Raw genomic sequence first — 18,530 nt, 5'->3', positions numbered from 1 at the left:
ATGCTAATTCCCGTGATGTTGATGAGGCAAACAGAACAAAAAATTGAAATTATAAAAATGCAATTGCAGTTTATCTTATGAGCGAAAAATTCTTACTAACACTGATAAAAAGTGCAGACTGAAAAAACATGAATTTTGAATGTATTTCAACGTAAAGTGATATCTTTGAACATTGAACGTAATGTCATTAGACACTTGTGACGAAGGAATAACAAATGTCCAAATACTATCTGATCTTGTGCTTTTTTTGTTGATATTTTTTTTTACTTCTTTTTTCTTTCATTCTTACAATGAATATACAATGTAAAATTGTAATGAGCATCGTGCGTCCTTGTCGCGTAGCGCGTGGCCCATTGTATGCTAATTCAAAAAACTTCACTTAGCACGACGATCAGCTTATCATGTGTAATTAACGCTCATTTGTCAAAGCAATTTTGTTCCTCGTTCCCTTCGGTATTAGTTTTCTCTTTTTCGTATCGGCAACCATTGTCGTAGCGGAAATGTTTCTATTGAGAAACGGACACATTAAATTATTTTCCGAACTCTACAGCTTTCTTCGTTTCTCGTATTCTTGTCAATTTCTCTAGTAGTATTTTCAATGATTTTTGTTTTTTCGTTTACGTCTGCAAATTGAGTAAATTCAATGGAAAAATGTTGATTTATTCGCATCATTCTATTGTCAACTTTGGCATTTCCGTTTGCGAAAATGTATTTGAAAAAATGTCATGCTCGAAATAACACAATTTTGAATTTTTTTGAAGAAAAATAAAAAATTTAGTCTTGACCAACGCCAAAATTTGGTAAATAATTCAACGTGTCCGTTTTTGGTTTCGTTGTAGTAAATGTGATGTTAAAAAAATTGATTAGACCCAGGTAACACGACGAATTGATATGTTTCCGAGATTTCGCACTTTTAGTAGCGGTTTCCTTCGTGTTTCTTTGAAAGTTCAACTTCTTCGTGCTTCATTATTTTGTTGCTTTATTATTTTCTTTGATTACGAAACGAGTAATAGCCGTGGTAAAAAATTGACTGCTATGCACGAGGTGCCAGCACCGAGTATCGAACAACGACGAAGCATTTACAGAAGGCGTGAAACTCCGAAGACATCGCATCACAAAATCCATTGCAAACATTTTTTTCGCTAAATCGCGCACAGCATCGTTAATTTCGTGCCTACTTTATTAGAGTATCAACGGTATCACTAAATTTTGAATTAAACATCCCGAATCGGTCAAAGAGTTGGGTAAAAAAATTCAATTTTTATGCATAAAAATATCAAACCTAGGTACGCAACAACCTTAATTGAAATCGAATAAAATTAACAGTCGAAAAATCGAAAAAATTTGAAAATTCGATTGAAGCACGGAGACGTTTTTTTACGAATTTTGATTACAAACAACAAATGCATTGTAACGTTGCAAACCAAATGCGCAACACACGTCTGCACGGTAAAAAAGAAGAATAAAAATTATCCAAAAGTTAACGCGATTTAAGGCTACGAGGCAATGAACAAGTAAAATTTCGAACGCGTGGATTCGAAAATAAGCCCGTTCATTTTGATTGGCTTCGTTTTTTTTCGGAATAATCAATAACGTTTTATACATTTCATCGAAATGCACTCGAAGACTAGAGTGTGGCGTACTAAAAAGGACTCAACATTTTCAAATGTCTCAGTCCCAATCAACCGTTCCGATTTTAAAATACAAAACGTGAACGGAATAAATTATCTCAATATAATACAACGTTGAACGATACACCAATGTTAAATAATTATCTACGCAGCAATAATATTAATCATAATAATGATAATATTAATAATAATAATAGTTTTTATAATAATATATATTCAATAGTTGTTATAACTATTATTTTAATAATGAGTCGATGCAATCGCCGTTTGAATATAAAACAATTTTATTTCTAACGCGCACATACGAAGCGTTAAAAATTTCATGAATTATTTGAAAAATCATTCGTTCCTGACGTTGACGTTTTATTATGACAGAATAATCCGATACGCGATAGCCTTTTTGGGGTCGTTCCAATTGAACTGAAATTGGTTCGTCATTTTTTATTTTCTAGCCGCTTTTATGCGAAAGCTTTGTGAATTTTATAATGTCTGGCTTTCAGACACGTTATTTCGGTGTGATCAGGTGTTCAATAAGATTGCACCCGATTGTTTTCTCAGCTTGCTCAGTCGTTTATGAACGAAATTTCTTGAGATTTCGTTTTTTTCAATGCAGTTATCGTATTTTAATAAATGCTATGAAGAAAAATAACTCTTCTGGTTTTTTCTTCAATTTTTTCTAATTAATTGAGAATGTGATGCGCAAAAATGCGATAACGATCGAACTAGTAGCTAAAGCCAGAGGAAAACAAAGAATGACAACAATTGTTGCTGGTCCATTTTTTTACATACCGTCAAATGATTGACGTTTATAAACGAACTATATTCGAAATGAAGTTTTCTCGTTACCTTGAAACATTGTTTTTCTCCATTCTGCTTTCCATCTTCATTGATTCAATTACAACGAGCTTCTGGAATGCTTCTATTCGTTTACTCAACCAGACTACATTCAACGGAATTTGGTTTGGCATGGTTAAAAAAAAATTGTCGATTGGTAAAAAACTATGAAAATTCCGAACGCTTTCATCTGACTTTTCTATTCTTACGTGGTAGTTTTTCAATTCTAGTACTTTTCACTGTTTCTACAATCAATGAATTTCAAAAAATGTTACAAATTCGTTTTTTGAGTTTTTGCTCATAAACTATGAGAGAACGAATTCTGCTTTGGCTAGTGGAGAGACAAGATCATTTGCTTCATTCTGGTTATTTGTAGAAGTAAAATTTCGAAGATCGAGAACAGAATGGAGAAGTAGTTTAAACAGACACTTTTTTCAAAGTAACGAGAAACGTTTGTCTTTCGAACGATTCGAACGAATGTGGCGAAATTGAAACTGCGATTTTTTTCTCTCGTGTTATTTCCAAAAAAGAAAAAACCATACTTCGTAGAAATTTCGCGATTTGTTTTTCTTTCGTTCTCTCCAAGGTAACTTTGTGTTTTAAATACTACGATAAATAACAGATGAATCACATGTGTCGAGTGAGGTGTGCAAATAATCTACGATTAATTAGGAAGAACCTAAATAATAATAATAATAATAATAGTAATTAAAATTATATAACGTTAACGCCGTATACTCTCGAAGATTTTGTGACTGAAAGATCTCGTAAAAATTATCTTTTTTTCATATCTCCTCCGAATGTGACGACGAATTTTTGTGGTTTTGTTGTTTCAATTGGTGAATCCTCCTCCTGATTATTATACGATAAAATTAGGACAATCGACTGCAACCGCAATTGCTACTATCGCCGATTGAAGTCGTTTTTCCATTTATCGTTGTTGCGTTCGTTTCGTACCTTGGCAATTCTTGGCTTCGTGCTTGCTAAACTCGGAAAAAAAACAAATTTTTACTCACTCAACGAGGATGTTTTCTCTTCGTTGCGAAGGAATAAAACACACAGCAGAAAAGAAGTGAATTCATTTCATTCAAATTGATTGAGCATCTTCTCCTCAAAAGTTCAGTGAAAGTGCGCAGAGAATTGAAATCCTATTCCATTTCCTCATGACCAAAGAAATAAATTGAAATGAAAATAAGATTTTTTCGACTTTGCTGACCTCCATAAGCTCCGCTGCTATTTCCATAAACAGCCTCTCGACATTTTCCGCCTCTTTAGCAGACGTTTCCAAAAAGTACATCCCATGTTGTTGAGCAAAGTTCGAACCTACGTGAGTTGGAATTTCACGATCTTCACGATCGATTTTATTGCCTGAACAAAAATATAAAATTAGCAACTTCGTCTGAGCAACAAACTAGTCGAAAGATAAAAATTAGAAACTAGAAAAATTGTGATGATTATTTCATCGACGGCCATTGAGAATAGTTTCGGTTCCATTTCCAGAAATGTGGTTTCATTGCTTTCACTGTTTTAATTACTGTGTATTCGTATTGTTAAATTTTTGTGTTATTCGTACATCTGACATAGAAACTCACCGACTAATATCCTGAGTACATTGTTGCTAGCGTATTCCTCTATCTCTCTTAACCAGTCTGGGAGGCAATCGAAGGTCGGCTGAGAAGATATGTCGTAAACTAATATCAAGGCATGAGCTGACCTGTAGTAACTTTGGGTTATGGACCGGAACCGTTCTTGGCCGGCTGTGTCCCAAATTTGAAGCTAAAAGCAAAATGATAATTTCCACTATGTTTATAAAAATTAATTTTTCATCCATGAATTACTTATAACCATTCTGTGCGTCTTCAATATTTTGTTCCACTTTTATCTTATGACACATTTTTTATTTTCTTCAATTTCATTAAATATTTGCATATTTTCTTGTTGTTTCGGTTGAGCTGTGAGCACAGATTGACTTACCTTTATTTTTTCATTCTCAATTTCAACAGTCTTAATCATGAAATCAACACCTATAGTCGCTCCTTGTCCGGGTGGATAAAGGCCCTGAAATTTCCCACCAAAATGCAATTATTTTATGCTAATAGTGGAAATGAAAATGATGGTAGATTGAATTGCAAATTTTATAATAACCATCTTACATTTTTTTGGACTTTCCATTTGAAAAAAAATAAAATTTTGATATTTGACATTACATACAATTGTTAATGATACAAATTTTACAATGTCTCATAATGGTTCGAATATTTGCAAGGTGCAGAACATAGTTGTAACTATATTAATGTCATTTTTACCAAGAGTGTCATAAAAAATTTGTACCACACAGGTACACACAGTGCCTACATTGAGTTGCACACAAAACAGCATTTTGCATGAGTTAAGAAAATAGAGATTGAATAAATTACACACAAAAACAGAATACCTATATTCATGAACATCTAAATCATTATTGTATATATTTATTCAATTTTTTTTACATTTAAATTTAATAATTTAGTATGCAGAAAAGATGAAAAACAATCAGCTATATTTGATCGGTTGTCAAAATTTCCTTATTAAAGTGAAATTGAAATGAATAATTATTATATATATTTTCATAATGGAATAAAAATAAATAAAATGTTACGAATTATCACTTTTTGAGTTTACCAAAAACGAAAGGGAGGGGAGCGAGGAGAAGTAATTAATCAACAGAAAATATCGTCAAGAGTATTAGTTATAAACGCGTACCTGAGTGAATCTTCGAACGAGGCAAGTTTTGCCGACCCCGGCATTGCCGACGACGACGACTTTGAAGAGAAATTTGTAATCCTCCATCGCATCAGTTCACAGGAGCATTAACAATGATAATGCAAACGAACAACAAAAATATTAACTTAACAAAAGAATTATGTACGTCGTATTTCAGTGCTCCATTTCATTTGTAACAGTCGAATAACACAAGAACACACACGTATACGAGGCACGAGGGACTTTCTCGATCGCTCACCTTGACGGCGATTATCAGAGAGAGAAAAAAGGAGACGAATTACGAAACTTTCGTGCACCTTTCGAAATCGTATTATTACGATTTTGAAATACAAAAGAAAATCGTCAATTTTGCACACAATTTTCACTTTACCCCTATTTCAGACATTAACACTCAACAATAAAAACGAAAAAAATTTATAAATTCGTTGAAACGCTCATCCTGCTCTGTGCCTGTCACAATGACGTTTGATAACGTGTGTTTTTCTTTTCGATGCGAAGGAAAAACTGAAGTACGAATTCACCGATTTCGTCGATGACACAATCTTCGCGAATTAGGAATTTTAAGAACCATTGCCTTTCGCGCACACTCGTATATAACTGTGTTATACTATTTATTTTTATACATATATATGTGTATGTTTATAATTGTTTTAAAAAACACGCTGGAGTGTAAAATTGAACGGTATGACGAAAGGAGCATCGATTCGCCGATGAGAACGACGCAGACAGCGCACGGGATCTCGTAAAGTAAAAAATACACATACACACAAGGCAACAGTTTGTTTTTTGTGTGAAAGACGATAGGCGATACCGGTGATGGATAATAACTGACGAAATTTGTTTTACGGATCGTCGGTACGTTACCCGTATTTACCCGTATTATCTGTAAACGTGCATGGTGACGTGATAATCACTCCAAAATGATCAAAAAATTATAGAATTTTCCCATAAAAAAAGCAAATTGCTTAGTTAGTCTTTAAACATATACACGCTTGTTCATGGATGTTCTAGGCGTCAAAAAACAAATACATTTATGTTTTTCTTCACCTCTTTTCTCTCTCACAAGTAATTAAATCAAAATCAAAGAGGGGAGACGTTGCCCTAACAAGGGTAAAATTAATGGAGCGTCTACTGTAAATACGGGTCAGCGCCGTCTGTGGTTAATACTCGTAAGCTTCATCACTGACGTTTTCATCGCATATTTTTTCCACGGTCCACCACACATAACGTCAGTACGAGATATCAAAGATATTTCGCTCGTGTATTAAATCACCCGTGGAAATGGAAATGTACACTGGAAATAGAAAGAAAAAAAAAGTATTAAAAAAAATTCAAGTGTGAATGATTTTCCAAATGGCGAAGGCGCGTTTTAATTAGCAGTTTCATTGGCGCAGTCGCTATTAGAAAACACATTTCCTGTGTTTATCTTCGCGTGTTCTCGTGGTTAATAAAAGTGATAATAAAAAGAATAAACATAGAGTTTCAAATCGCTTCTGAAAACAATGACTTATCATGTCGTGTGCCAATAAACAAAAAAAAATGATGAGCATGAACGTAACAAGTGTTTTCGGTCCCCTCAGCCGATGTGCGTGACACGTCGACGACAAAAAAAAATTTTAATAAAAAAAAAGTGGAAATAGGTGCGAGATCCGTGGTTTTTTTACCACAAGACTTTACTGATGCTCCGTCAAAAATTGGACGTCCGTCCTCGCTGTTGTAATCGGACGCATGTCAAAATTCGCGAGGAGTTTCGAGTGTTTCAGATTTTTCAACACTTCTTGCACGCAGAATCCGGGGAAATGTCGGCGAACTTGTCCGCTCTTTTACATCTCACTTTTATCAATAATAACAATATTGTAAATAAAATCTCTATTAGCTGACTAAAACGCAATGAAATTTAATAAAAAATAGTGCTTAGATAATTGTTTTTTAAAATAAAGAAGAAAAATCATAATAAAACGAAGAAAGGATTAGACCGAAGTTTTGCAATATGCGCGGCAAGGCTTGCACGAGAATCCAAAGGTACGCTAATTACACACGTGACTTTTTTTTTCTTCAATGCATTCTAAAAAAACTGGCGTATCCATCCGAATCAACTAGCTCACGACATTGTATTGAGTTTTGGTTCCTGACATACGTTTCCCATCAAACTGTCAAACTACACGGGGAAAAGATGAAAAGTGATCGTAAACGTAATTTTTTTTCACCTGTCAAAATCTGACAGTATAGTTGTCGCGGCAACTTTATTCGCAAGCGAAAACGAAGAACCCTCAATTTCGACCTCGAAAATCTATTATTATTTATTGAAAATGAAACGAATATTCGAAGCATGAAAAAATAACATTCAAACAAGATTTGATCAAAAATGATTTTCATATTGAAATTGGGTCATTTGTTCTTTATGATTTCCTAAAGTATAAAAATAATTAATATCGAAATTATTTCACAATTTTACAAAATATCAACCTAACAGCTGTTGAATCTACAACAATTTTTCTAATTTCATTTGAAATGATTTTAAAAATTACAGCCAATTGAATTTCAGTTATTCAGCAACTTTTTACCGTTGACAATCGTTTGTTATCAAATCATTGAGCGATATTATCAAATAGAGCACAGTTGAAATTAGCACAGGCTTCAAATCCAAATATTTGTACATACATATGAGATAAGAGAAAATCTCAGATTTCTTTTGGTAAGGGTATCATTGAGAACCATTTAACAAATTAATTATACATGAATTGCGTAACAGACAAAATGATTAGCAAAAAAGTCGACAGCCCCTAATTAAAGTGTGGCATAAATTGCTGAAAAAAGATATCGTGGGGAAAAAACTCATGGGAAAATTCATATTTTCACATGAAACAAAAATATTTTCACTATTTTTTGTATTTCTTTTTAAAATTGTTGAAACTGTCAAACTTGCATCATTTATTCAATGATTATCAATTGACTATAATATATTGCTGTCTTTTTTACGCAATTCCTAAAGAACTGATTGCTATTGAGATACCTATTCCATTACAAAGTAGTTTTGATATCATGGGACGTCTAACATTTTAATCATGAAAGAAAATGAAAAAGCTGTAGAAACAAAAGAATAAAAGTATGAAAAGATGCAAAAAATCATTGGTAACGTTTGGAGGACTTTTGAAAGCCTGTGTAGAGCAAAAAAACACTGACAGCTCATGAAATGAGATAACTTGTGAGTTCTGACTTGGCACTTCTCAATAACTCTCTGCACATCTATACAATGAATAAACAAAAGATGTATAGCTACTATTGATTTCTCTTGTTACTCAACTTTCTATATTTAAACACAAGCGGTGAACAATGGAATCTTTGAGTACTGTAGAAGATTATGTTTATTGAACTGCTTCACCTGCAAAATAATTTAAGAATGCAAATAAAATAAATAATCGAATTCAAAATTTAAAGTTTTTTATTTCATTGATTAAGTGATTTGACTTTTTGCAGATGAGTGTTCCACTGTATGGAGGTATCGGGGCCTGTGTCATTCTACTCGTTGCCCTCTTTGGCCTGGGAACTCTTTTAAAAATCTTTGTTTGTCTGCTCGTATTAATTTTAGGGTAAGAATATGATAAAATTAATTAATAAATGAACTTTGATTTGAAGGAACAAGAGCCTTGGGACTGAAAAATTATTCCGCTTCATGGAAACATGATAAGCACTTGTAATAATGATGAAATGAAGTTTTTCAAGGGTTCGAGTCAGATACATTATATCATTTATTCCAAGGAGTGAGGAAGATTCGCAAAAGCATGGAATATTTCCACAACTGATTGCATTAATAACTAATCCATACAGTTTTTTGAAAATACTTTGTCGTTACTTCAATTTATTGGAAATTATTAGTGTTTGTTTTCATTTCAGAATTATAACTTGTATATATAGAAAGTATGCGCCGAATCTCCAAAATGAAATTGATTCTGGCAAACAAAACTTACACAAGAAGACTGAAAAACTGCGACTGGTAAGAAATTTGACTTTTATCTTTACCACTTTCTTCCGTCACTGCATCATTTACATCTCTTTTTTTTCAGTATATGGAAGAGTTATCGAAGAAAAAGATGACCTTTACTCTGGATAGAAGAGTCACAGGTAGCCACATTATTGACGAATCTCTACAAGTGAGTGGTCCAAAAATCCTACGAACAAGTATAGAGATAAAAAATCAACTTACAGCCAAACTTACCGTATCTTAGAATGAAAAAATCTCTGAAAATCGATCTTCTGAAACTTTTCTGTTTTCTGTTCAACGCTTCAAATATCTGATTGAATCGAGTATAATTGCTTTTGATTGTCTGTTTTTAGGAAATATTGGACTTTGTACTACGTGATTACGTCGAGCCTTGGTACAACGTGCTAACGGATGACGAAGAGTTCACCAAATCCGTCAGAGACACTGCTCAAAAGATTGCTATCAATATAGCGAACAGGTAGTGTTCGATGGAAGAGTAAAATTGAACAAAAATTACGGAGCAAAAAAGACAAATTTTACAAATAATCAATCAACCAGCGGTGCACATAGGAAAAACAAAAATAGTCCGAATATTCATTGAAGAATCTCGTTATTTAAACATCTACTCACAATCGTTTTTCCAATGCTGTTCTTGAAAATTAATAGTCTCACAGCATTCCAATGATCGTGGATTTTCGTCCAAATGCGAAGTACCAAATTTTCGATTTTTATTTCGATATTTTCCTTTATGAAATTTTTCCTCTAATTTTGGTTTGTTTTAAATAATGTCGTTGAGCCCCCAGTAAAATGATAAAATGACTGAAGGAAATGAATTTTTTTTTTTTTTTGCGGTAGAGTAAAGGATGTGGATTGGATTCCTTATCTGACAACTCGCCTCGTGGACGATGCGGCTTCCCACATGAGACTGTATCGTCAGGCTCGAGCAAAGATGAAACAATTGCAAAGCAACAAAATGCACAAAGGAAGTAGCAGTAGTTCAAGTACATCGGGAGGAACGCCAAAGAGGACGCCGACGCATCGTAGGAACAAAAGTGAAACCGACATTTCTTGGTATTCGCAGTCGAAATTTTATGTTCCGAATATCCCGGAGCCGGTCGAATACAACGGAGATCGTGAAAAAGACGAGGAATCGAGTCTCGAGAAAATATTCTTCGATCTCGAAGTTCAAATGGAAAATAATTTGATATGTCGAGATCTCGTTTGCACCAACGAAGAACAAGAACTTAATTTTCTTGGAGAAATTGCTGAAATCCTTCTGTATTTACTGCTCCCCAAAGGAGACTTCGATTGCCTCACTGTACGCTTCATTCTTCGAGAACTTTTGGTCAACGTAATCATCACACCTCTACTCAATCTTTTCTCCGATCCTGATTATATTAATCAAGCCTGTATTTGGCTGGTGGGTTTGTTCTTTCATTTCTTCAAACGTTTTTTATCGTTCTTCTTCGATTTTGTCATTGTTAGTTTCGTGCCAAATCGTAAGAAAAAAGCTCTCGCGATTTTGGTATTCCTCCTAGTGTAAAATTCAAGAAACTGGACAACATTAAACTCCGTTTCAAATTTATTTTTCCTTCTTTTCCAGTGTACAAAAGAGGCGGGCTTACCGAGCGAGGTTTTTTTGACGGTGATACGAATAACGGACAGCTTGGACGAATTAACGGCAACGAAGAACATCGTTTGTCGAGAAATAGCTCATTTACGTTCGAAGGATTCGGGAGGCGAGGACGATTTGGTGGTGAAACAACAATTGAAGAGTTTGTTGTACGTAAAAGAGAATCTTGAGCAAAGAATATTGGCAATGCAGAAAGGATTGTTGAAAGCGGAAGTAGATGGAATAGAGACCCAGCCTGATTGGAACAGGTTTATGATGCCTGGTTGCAAGTTGGTTAATTTGCCATTGGACGAATTGTTGAAGAACAACATTGCACTGAGTTACTTTATAGATTACATGACTTGCATAAACGCCGAGGCTTATTTATTTTTCTACTTGAACATTTACGGTTGGAAAGTATCGGCAGAGCAGCAGATATCTGACATCGAATTGCAGAAATTGGGAAATCAGAGTCAACATTCAGGAACGAAGCGTCGCAACGCTAATCTGGAAAATCTTAAAGACGCTGCTTTGAAAATTTATCAACAATATTTGAGCGAAAAAGCGGCCATGAAGTTGTCTCTCGACGATTCTCTCGTGAAAAATTTACTCACCAGAATAAAATGTGAAGTCGTCCGGGAAACTTGGTTCGACGAACTGCAAGCTTGCTGCTATGAAAAACTACAAACCGAAGACCGATTTCTGCCCTCTTTCAAACGATCTTTCTCTTACGTCAAACTGTTGGCTGAATTGGATTTACTCAAAGATCCTCCTTCCGAAGACGACGGAAAATCTCTCGATGGCATCAGCGTCTCCAGCATGAATAACGAACTCGATACACTCGAGGAATCTATCGAATTTACTATTGACAAAAAAGCAACTAGTTACCAAAGTAACGACGAATCTCCACAAGTGAGTTTTTTTAAGACACTAAGACGGATAATAAGTTGAAAAATTTACCATATTCCAAGCATGGAAAACGTTATCACGAAAAAATGCATTTAATTGCGTCATTAGCCGAGAGAATTTGATTTTCTAGCAAATTTATAATGGATATTATAAATTTTATGGATCAAAAAATCATTTTATTACATTTTTCCTGCCCTTTACGATCGTTTTTATCGATATTAAGGAAGAAATTTTATAATTTTATACTAATGATTGCCTTTATTATTCCGATAAAGATAAAATTCATGTTACGTGATTCTAGAACCAAGAACAAAGGAGGAATTCAGTGAAAGAGGGGCTGAGATTGAAAGCAAATTCGTCGGCGAGTCTAACGAGCATGAATGACAAAGAGTCGACTTACGACGAGACTGATTTTCTGAGTATGCCCCGGAAGAATATAAAGCGTATGAGGAGTGCGTCGAGCATCGATTCCGATCGGATAAGCGAAGGAAAAGACGCTCATTTTTATCTGGAGTCAAGTCCCGAACAGCAGCAGCAGCAGCAGCAGCAGCAGCAGCAGTACGTGAAATTAGAAGAGGCGACCTGCGACCAAAATGCAATAAGAAAATTGCAACAAGGCAGATTTGAGATAACAGCCGAGATCATTGAAACCGGGGTGGTAAACGACCGCGGAAAAACTTATGGAATTTATGCCGTTGCTGTTAAAAAAAGTTACGACTCCGGTTACCACGAAAAATGGCATATTTATCGAAGATATTCCGATTTTCATGATTTACATCAGAAAATCAAAGAAAAATATTACGATCTCGCAAAAATACCTTTCCCGGCGAAAAAAGCTTTTCACAATATGGAGCGCGCCGTTCTTGAAAAAAGAATGATAATGCTCAACGCCTGGCTACAACAACTGACGAAACCTGCGATCGTCGACGGTCATATGGGCCTACAAAACATGTTGCTCACTTTTCTCGAACAAGGCGATTACGACAAAGGCGTCACCGGCGGCCAAATTTCAAGAACGGTGAATCGTCACTTTACATTTACTAGGATCGACTTTCAACCACGATCATGAAATTATTTTGAAAGTTGAAAATTTATCTGGAATGTTAAAGCGTGGCTTTTTCATAAATCTTGGACTATTCGCTGGTCGAGGTTCCATGATTTGGCAACAAATCTGTCAAAAAGAACTTTTTATTCGAATATTTAAAATGAATAACACGTGACAGTTGGAAGAATTTAATAATCAATTTTGTTTAATATTTCAGATCGACACGCTTGTGAATCCGTTGAAAACGTCGATGAAGAGCGTGACTCAGGCAGTTAAAACTATGCCGGACAATATGTTGAGCACGGTCGACGGTGTGATGGACAACATAAGTAAATTTTTTGGAAATCCGAGAAAAAATGCAATGTTCTATGAGAGCGTGAAGGTTGGCGCAAGTTTGGACACAGAGGTGAGTCGTAACGAGGTTTGGACGACGATTCCTTAGCAGCAATTGAATCATCGGGGTTATCGAGTAATTTTGGACTCTACGAAGTTATACGTTGTTGTTTGAATTGTCCGGAGCGCACTTTACGGATTTCGCTGTCTTTCAGACGGACGACAATATCCCACTGAGGATAATACTTTTGCTGATGGACGAGGTGTTCGACCTCAAAGTGAGAAACCAATGGCTGAGACGGAGAATAGTGACACTTCTGAGACAAATTATTCGCACGATGTTCGGTGACATCGTCAATCGTCGAATCGTTGAATACGTCTCACTTTTGACCAGTCCGACCAACGTCGCAACGTATTTGCGTCTTTTCAAGTGAGCATTTTTCTCTCTATTCCTTTATTCTCGTTTTTTCCATTGGAAACAGGAACAGTATGGATACGAACTATTTCTCTAATTAATAATAATAACAATGTTTTTGTTTCCCCCAGGCAAAGTCAATGGCCAAACGGTGTGAAAGCAGAGGCGAAACCGCCACGAGATCAGGAGACGAAGGATCGAACTCGTGTCGCTGCGAAAGTCGCTCTTCTCTCGTGTTTGTCGGACGAGCTGAAACATATCATAGGTAGTGAAACGACGAGGCGGGGTCTGTTGAGAGTATTCGAGCTCTTCCAACGACCCGTACTGAATAGAAGACTGTTATACGTACTGCTGGAAGGAATCATAGAAAATCTCTTTCCACAGACAGATTTAGTTACGATCTTACGAAAACTGTACTCGGTCTCGCCCAGAATAAAAAACAAGTCAAAGACCAATTTTTGATGTACGACGTCACTCGTTTATGAGATTAAATTGTTGCTGCGAAGGGCGAGACTTTTTTTTACTGCTTTCATAGAGTTTCTCAGTTATTTCGGTGAATTCGCTCGCTATTGATTTCTCAATCGTTGAATCATGAAGAAGAAGGAAACGTCAAAATTCTCAACAGTTTTCGTAGCTTGGCGTTTTTTTTTCTCATACGAAAAACTACTTTTTCGTTGCATTGCCATAAAAATTACAAATTTTGGCATAATCTTTCTGTCATGCTAGGAATAACTAACGAATTTCTCTCGATTGTAATAATTATTATGAATACATAAGTATATAAATATATGGATGAGGCGAACTCCGAAAGGCGACACACTTTTTCCACGTCAGTTTGAAATTTACAGTTCAAGAACCGCTCTTAGAATATTTTTTCAGAGGGTATCTGCTCAAAATGTTCAATATTTTCGAAATTGATCTTATTCGCAGCATAAACCAAATACTTTTTTGAGAGAGTCTTCGGTTCTGTCGTTGATTAGAGTTCTCAAAACAACCAATATAAAAGAATTTCGAAGATGAAGTGTCTTGAAATATTCTACGATCGTGAAAAAGTGTTTGAGTCTTGAAGGAAGGGAAAGGAATCATCACAGGCTTCTTCGCCGAATTTTGTCCGTGGTGACGATTAGTCGAAATAGTAAAACGCGCGCATTGTATAAAACGAATATTTTTATTATTATTTATTCGTGTTTAAGCGCCATCGAAGACCATATTTGTTCGAGGGCAAGATTTTTTCATTTATGTATGACATTAGCTGTCAAATGAAATCGGCCAAATAGTCATTGATATTTTCTCACGGGGGTTCACGAGTGTAGAAAAACACCACGTTCAAAAATCTCGGTGTTTACCACGAAAAATTGTGACTTATTTACTTATTATGACATAGGAAAATCAATCTCGCCTAGAAGATAAGATAATCGAAAAAATTGTTCGCTGAATTTCTCGCATGAGCAGAAGCAAAATCGAGGTAGGACAATGAGTGTTGGGAGAGTGAATCGAGAAACAGTGAAATGTCTTCGAATTCATTGAGCCCATAATTATATACATAAGAAAAAAAAATGACAGGGAACAAAAACTAAAACCACGTGAGTTTTCGCGGACTCTCGTCGAGCACGAGAATTCTAAAAGGAACAAAAAATCATGTACAATCGTCGAACCGACTAAAAGTGGAGAATAATATGGAACAAATGAAAAAGCTGGTGAAAAGTGAAATAGAGGCCAAAAATTATATTATATGAAATAACATTGTCTAACCACGCCCTCTCGCGGGCCTCATCGGTATTATTGTAGAAAGAAGTAAGGAACTTTCTTGTGATTACCCATAAAGAGAGAAAAAACCGATGAAAAAAAACAAACGAAAACGATCTGCGCATTGATCGAATAATACAATCATTCCATTCGCATTTTGAGACCCCTCGGACACCGATCTATCGCAAATATTTGTATTCTTTAGTGGGAACACACGTGCACGAATATATGGGGTGTCCATAAAGTTGCATTTGCTCAGGCTTGGTAGCTATCCTAATTCCCAAGAGAAAAGTTCTCAGTCAATTTTTGCTTTGACGCACCGTTTATGGCATATTGAATCGCTCTCAAAAGATGATAAATTGGTTTGTCCGATGAAAAAAATGACTTGAAACGTTTCTCTCTGAGATTGCCTGAATTATTGTTCCTGCGAATGATCTAAAATCACTTTTCGAGCACCATGTATATTGATATACATTCTCTAAGCAACTATATAACGCAGATGATGCAGCATCCACTTAAATACTTGTTACGAGATAAAGTAGGTGCGGGATATGGCTTAGAATCGATTGAACATAATAAACTGCAAATATTCTAAAGTAGTTAAAATGCACACACACACTTGGAAGTGTGTCGAAAGCTCAGTAGAGTCCGGGACAAGTATGTGAATGTTTAAGGACAACTTTCGCGTAACTGTGCGTGTGTTAATAAGAGATCGAGCCACTGTCTTGTACTATAATTGGGATCTTTTTATTTATTTATTCAGAGTTGGCGATAGCAATGATAAAATAACATTTACAATATTCAGCTGTTTCTCTAAATTGATTAAACTTGAAAATACATATAAACATAAATATACATATAATGATAATAAAAATAGTGTATAAAAAAAAATTGAATTGTATATTGATGTCGTGAGCCTGTATAAAGAGTTATTTCTATCGTGTTAAAAGGACATAGTTGCTATTATTATGTTTACTTATTAAAAAAAAAATCTTTATCAAATTTCGATGTTTTTTTATTTTATTTTTTTATTCCATTTTCCTTGAACGTACCTCTCCATTATCAGCCTTAACCTCTCCAATTGAGATGCATCGATAATAAAGCAAACCCAAAATCACACCACAAAAATTACGTTATTAAAATATCGTTTGAAGAATCGTTAAGAGGAGGAAGGGACACAAAGGGGTGGAGCTACAGGATAAAAAAAGGAAACGTTGCAACGGCGACAATTCGGACGGTGGGCAACAAGCATACTTAGGCGTAGTGGCGCGAAGGACAAAAGAAGTTTATTATCGAGGGAAGGGGGTTAGTGCCAAGAGCATGGAGCTCTCCGAGACGTCCCAGACAAGTAGCTCGACGACGAGAGGGGTTGACGAAATATAAAAAAAAAAAAAAATTACATAAAAAGAGGAGAAAGAGCGGGCAATATTTCATGGGGTTAAAACACCGGAGATAGAGAGGGCACAACGTATTTCATACATGTACACATATATATCCCCTCAGTCCACTCCCTTACAGGCCTTACAGCATCACACGATATAATACATATATAAGTTGAACGTGTTTATATGAGGTGTCCGAAAAGTCGCACTAAACTTTTGCGGAGTCAGATAAATTGAGAAATTTGGAAAAAAAAGTTTTTGATCATTCTTCGCTCCGACGCATATCCTTCATGAAATATTTTTAAATCAGTCTTGGCACCTTAAACGTGAAGCAACGAGACTGAGCTCGCATTCAGCATTTCTGCCATTCGAAAGAGTTCTCATCATCCTCTCGATTTTTTTTTCTCAGAACGCGCTCCTACAGCCTACAGCGCCACGACGAGAAAAAATGCAGTCTTATGCACAAAAGCTCCACGAGCCATATATTTTATTCATTTGAAGCACAACTTTAAGGACACCCTATATACTGCTCGCGTAGAATCTCAGGACACAAGAGATGACGGTCCTGTGCGTGCACGAGATCATTCAGTACCGATTTTTTTTGCTCGCGGGGGTACCTCTAAAGCGTCACCACGTGACTAGCGCGAAGGGGGTGGCCAGGAAGTGAGTCTAAAGAGGGGTAGGAGGCGATGAGAAAAGGGGAGGAGGTTGGTGCGGCAGAGCGCTCGACCATCACAAGAACGAGAGAAGTGCCATTGAGCCAAAAAAAACGAGAATTGGGCACACACCGAGTTTTTGCGCGTGCATCGCTTGACGATGTAAGATTAATGTGATCCGAGCTATTTATTCGGTTGACTAGGATATAGAAATCAATGATCGATCACAAATTTTCAAAAATATCAAATAAACGGAAAAATCCTTACTTCCAATTTCAAATCATGCAGCCTTGCGAGAGATGCAGAATATTTAGATTTTTTGACACGATGCTTGCTGCTCCGAAGTATCTAAAACTGTTAAATTGTCATCGCAATTCACTGTTGAATTATCGCTGACCACAAAAACCCGAATCGAGCCTCAAGGACATAAATAATTTGCTTGTTATCGCGATAGAATGAATATTCAAAAACGAGGTACGACAAAAAGAAGCGTTACCTTCGCCCTTGCTCAATTTGGCTTCGCACCTCCTTAATATTTTCCTTACATACGCACGAGGGTAGTAAACAAACAAAGGTAAACACATATTAAGTTCGACCAAGTTTATTACTTATATGTATAGTCAACGAAAATCGATTGAGAGAATCGGGAAACAAAGTTTGGGAAAAGTGCCCCCTGGCAGTCCTCTGATGCGTTTCGCGCAATTTATTCCACGCGTGTTCGGTGTCGAGACGGTGACAAAGAGGATTTGAAAAAGTAGGAACGAAGTACAAAGCGGGAGAGAGAGAGAGAGAGAAAGAGAGGATGACGATAGTATATTTTGCAGCCGGGGTTGAGGGCGAAGGGGAGGAAAACGGGGTACACGGTGAGAGAAGCAAATGGCCGGCACTAACGAAAGAGAAAAATCGATATGCATGATTCACGCGAGCTTGTGTGTATACAGAACAGAGGGGAGAGAGAGAGAAAGAAAATCGGAGGGGTCGAGGGGACATGGTCGACTTCTCCCCTCGTTCAGGATGGACCCCCTTACCCTTCGTTGTATATTCCCCTTTTCGATCTCAAGTATATTCACATATATATGTATCCATGTGACTAAGGCTTCTCACTCGCACTCTCGTCAAACGAAAAAGGGGAACGATGAAGCGTGTGTGCTAAACTTACAAGAGAAACGAAGCAAAAGGGAGCGAGAGAGAGAGAGAGAGAGAGACAGAGAGGGAGGAAGAG

General features: G+C 36.2%; 2 protein-coding genes across 2 annotated transcripts; one reads left to right on the top strand and one right to left on the bottom strand.

Moving 5' to 3' along the window:
* Nucleotides 1–119: 119 nt before the first annotated feature.
* On the bottom strand, nucleotides 120–5,966 carry LOC122405602 (ras-related protein Rab-30-like). Its single transcript, XM_043410503.1, has 5 exons — nucleotides 5,208–5,966; nucleotides 4,440–4,523; nucleotides 4,058–4,241; nucleotides 3,682–3,833; nucleotides 120–3,448 (listed from the first exon to the last, which is right to left on the bottom strand). Exons 1-5 carry the CDS (start codon nucleotides 5,292–5,294, stop codon nucleotides 3,338–3,340), a joined length of 618 nt encoding a protein of 205 aa, XP_043266438.1. The 5' UTR covers nucleotides 5,295–5,966; the 3' UTR covers nucleotides 120–3,337.
* Nucleotides 5,967–6,420: 454 nt separating this feature from the next.
* Nucleotides 6,421–16,272, top strand: LOC122405598 (sorting nexin-13-like). The gene is made up of 11 exons (XM_043410497.1): nucleotides 6,421–7,250; nucleotides 8,706–8,818; nucleotides 9,123–9,222; nucleotides 9,293–9,379; nucleotides 9,564–9,688; nucleotides 10,066–10,630; nucleotides 10,814–11,734; nucleotides 12,033–12,749; nucleotides 12,994–13,182; nucleotides 13,325–13,539; nucleotides 13,656–16,272. Exons 2-11 carry the CDS (start codon nucleotides 8,706–8,708, stop codon nucleotides 13,984–13,986), a joined length of 3,363 nt encoding a protein of 1,120 aa, XP_043266432.1. The 5' UTR covers nucleotides 6,421–7,250; the 3' UTR covers nucleotides 13,987–16,272.
* Nucleotides 16,273–18,530: the final 2,258 nt, after the last annotated feature.

The sequence above is a fragment of the Venturia canescens genome, chromosome 1 (genome assembly GCF_019457755.1).
Source record: "Venturia canescens isolate UGA chromosome 1, ASM1945775v1, whole genome shotgun sequence".
Classification (NCBI taxonomy): Eukaryota; Metazoa; Arthropoda; class Insecta; order Hymenoptera; family Ichneumonidae; genus Venturia; species Venturia canescens.
Note: the sequence above shows the minus strand (reverse complement) of the source record. Positions and strands in the feature narration are given on the sequence as shown.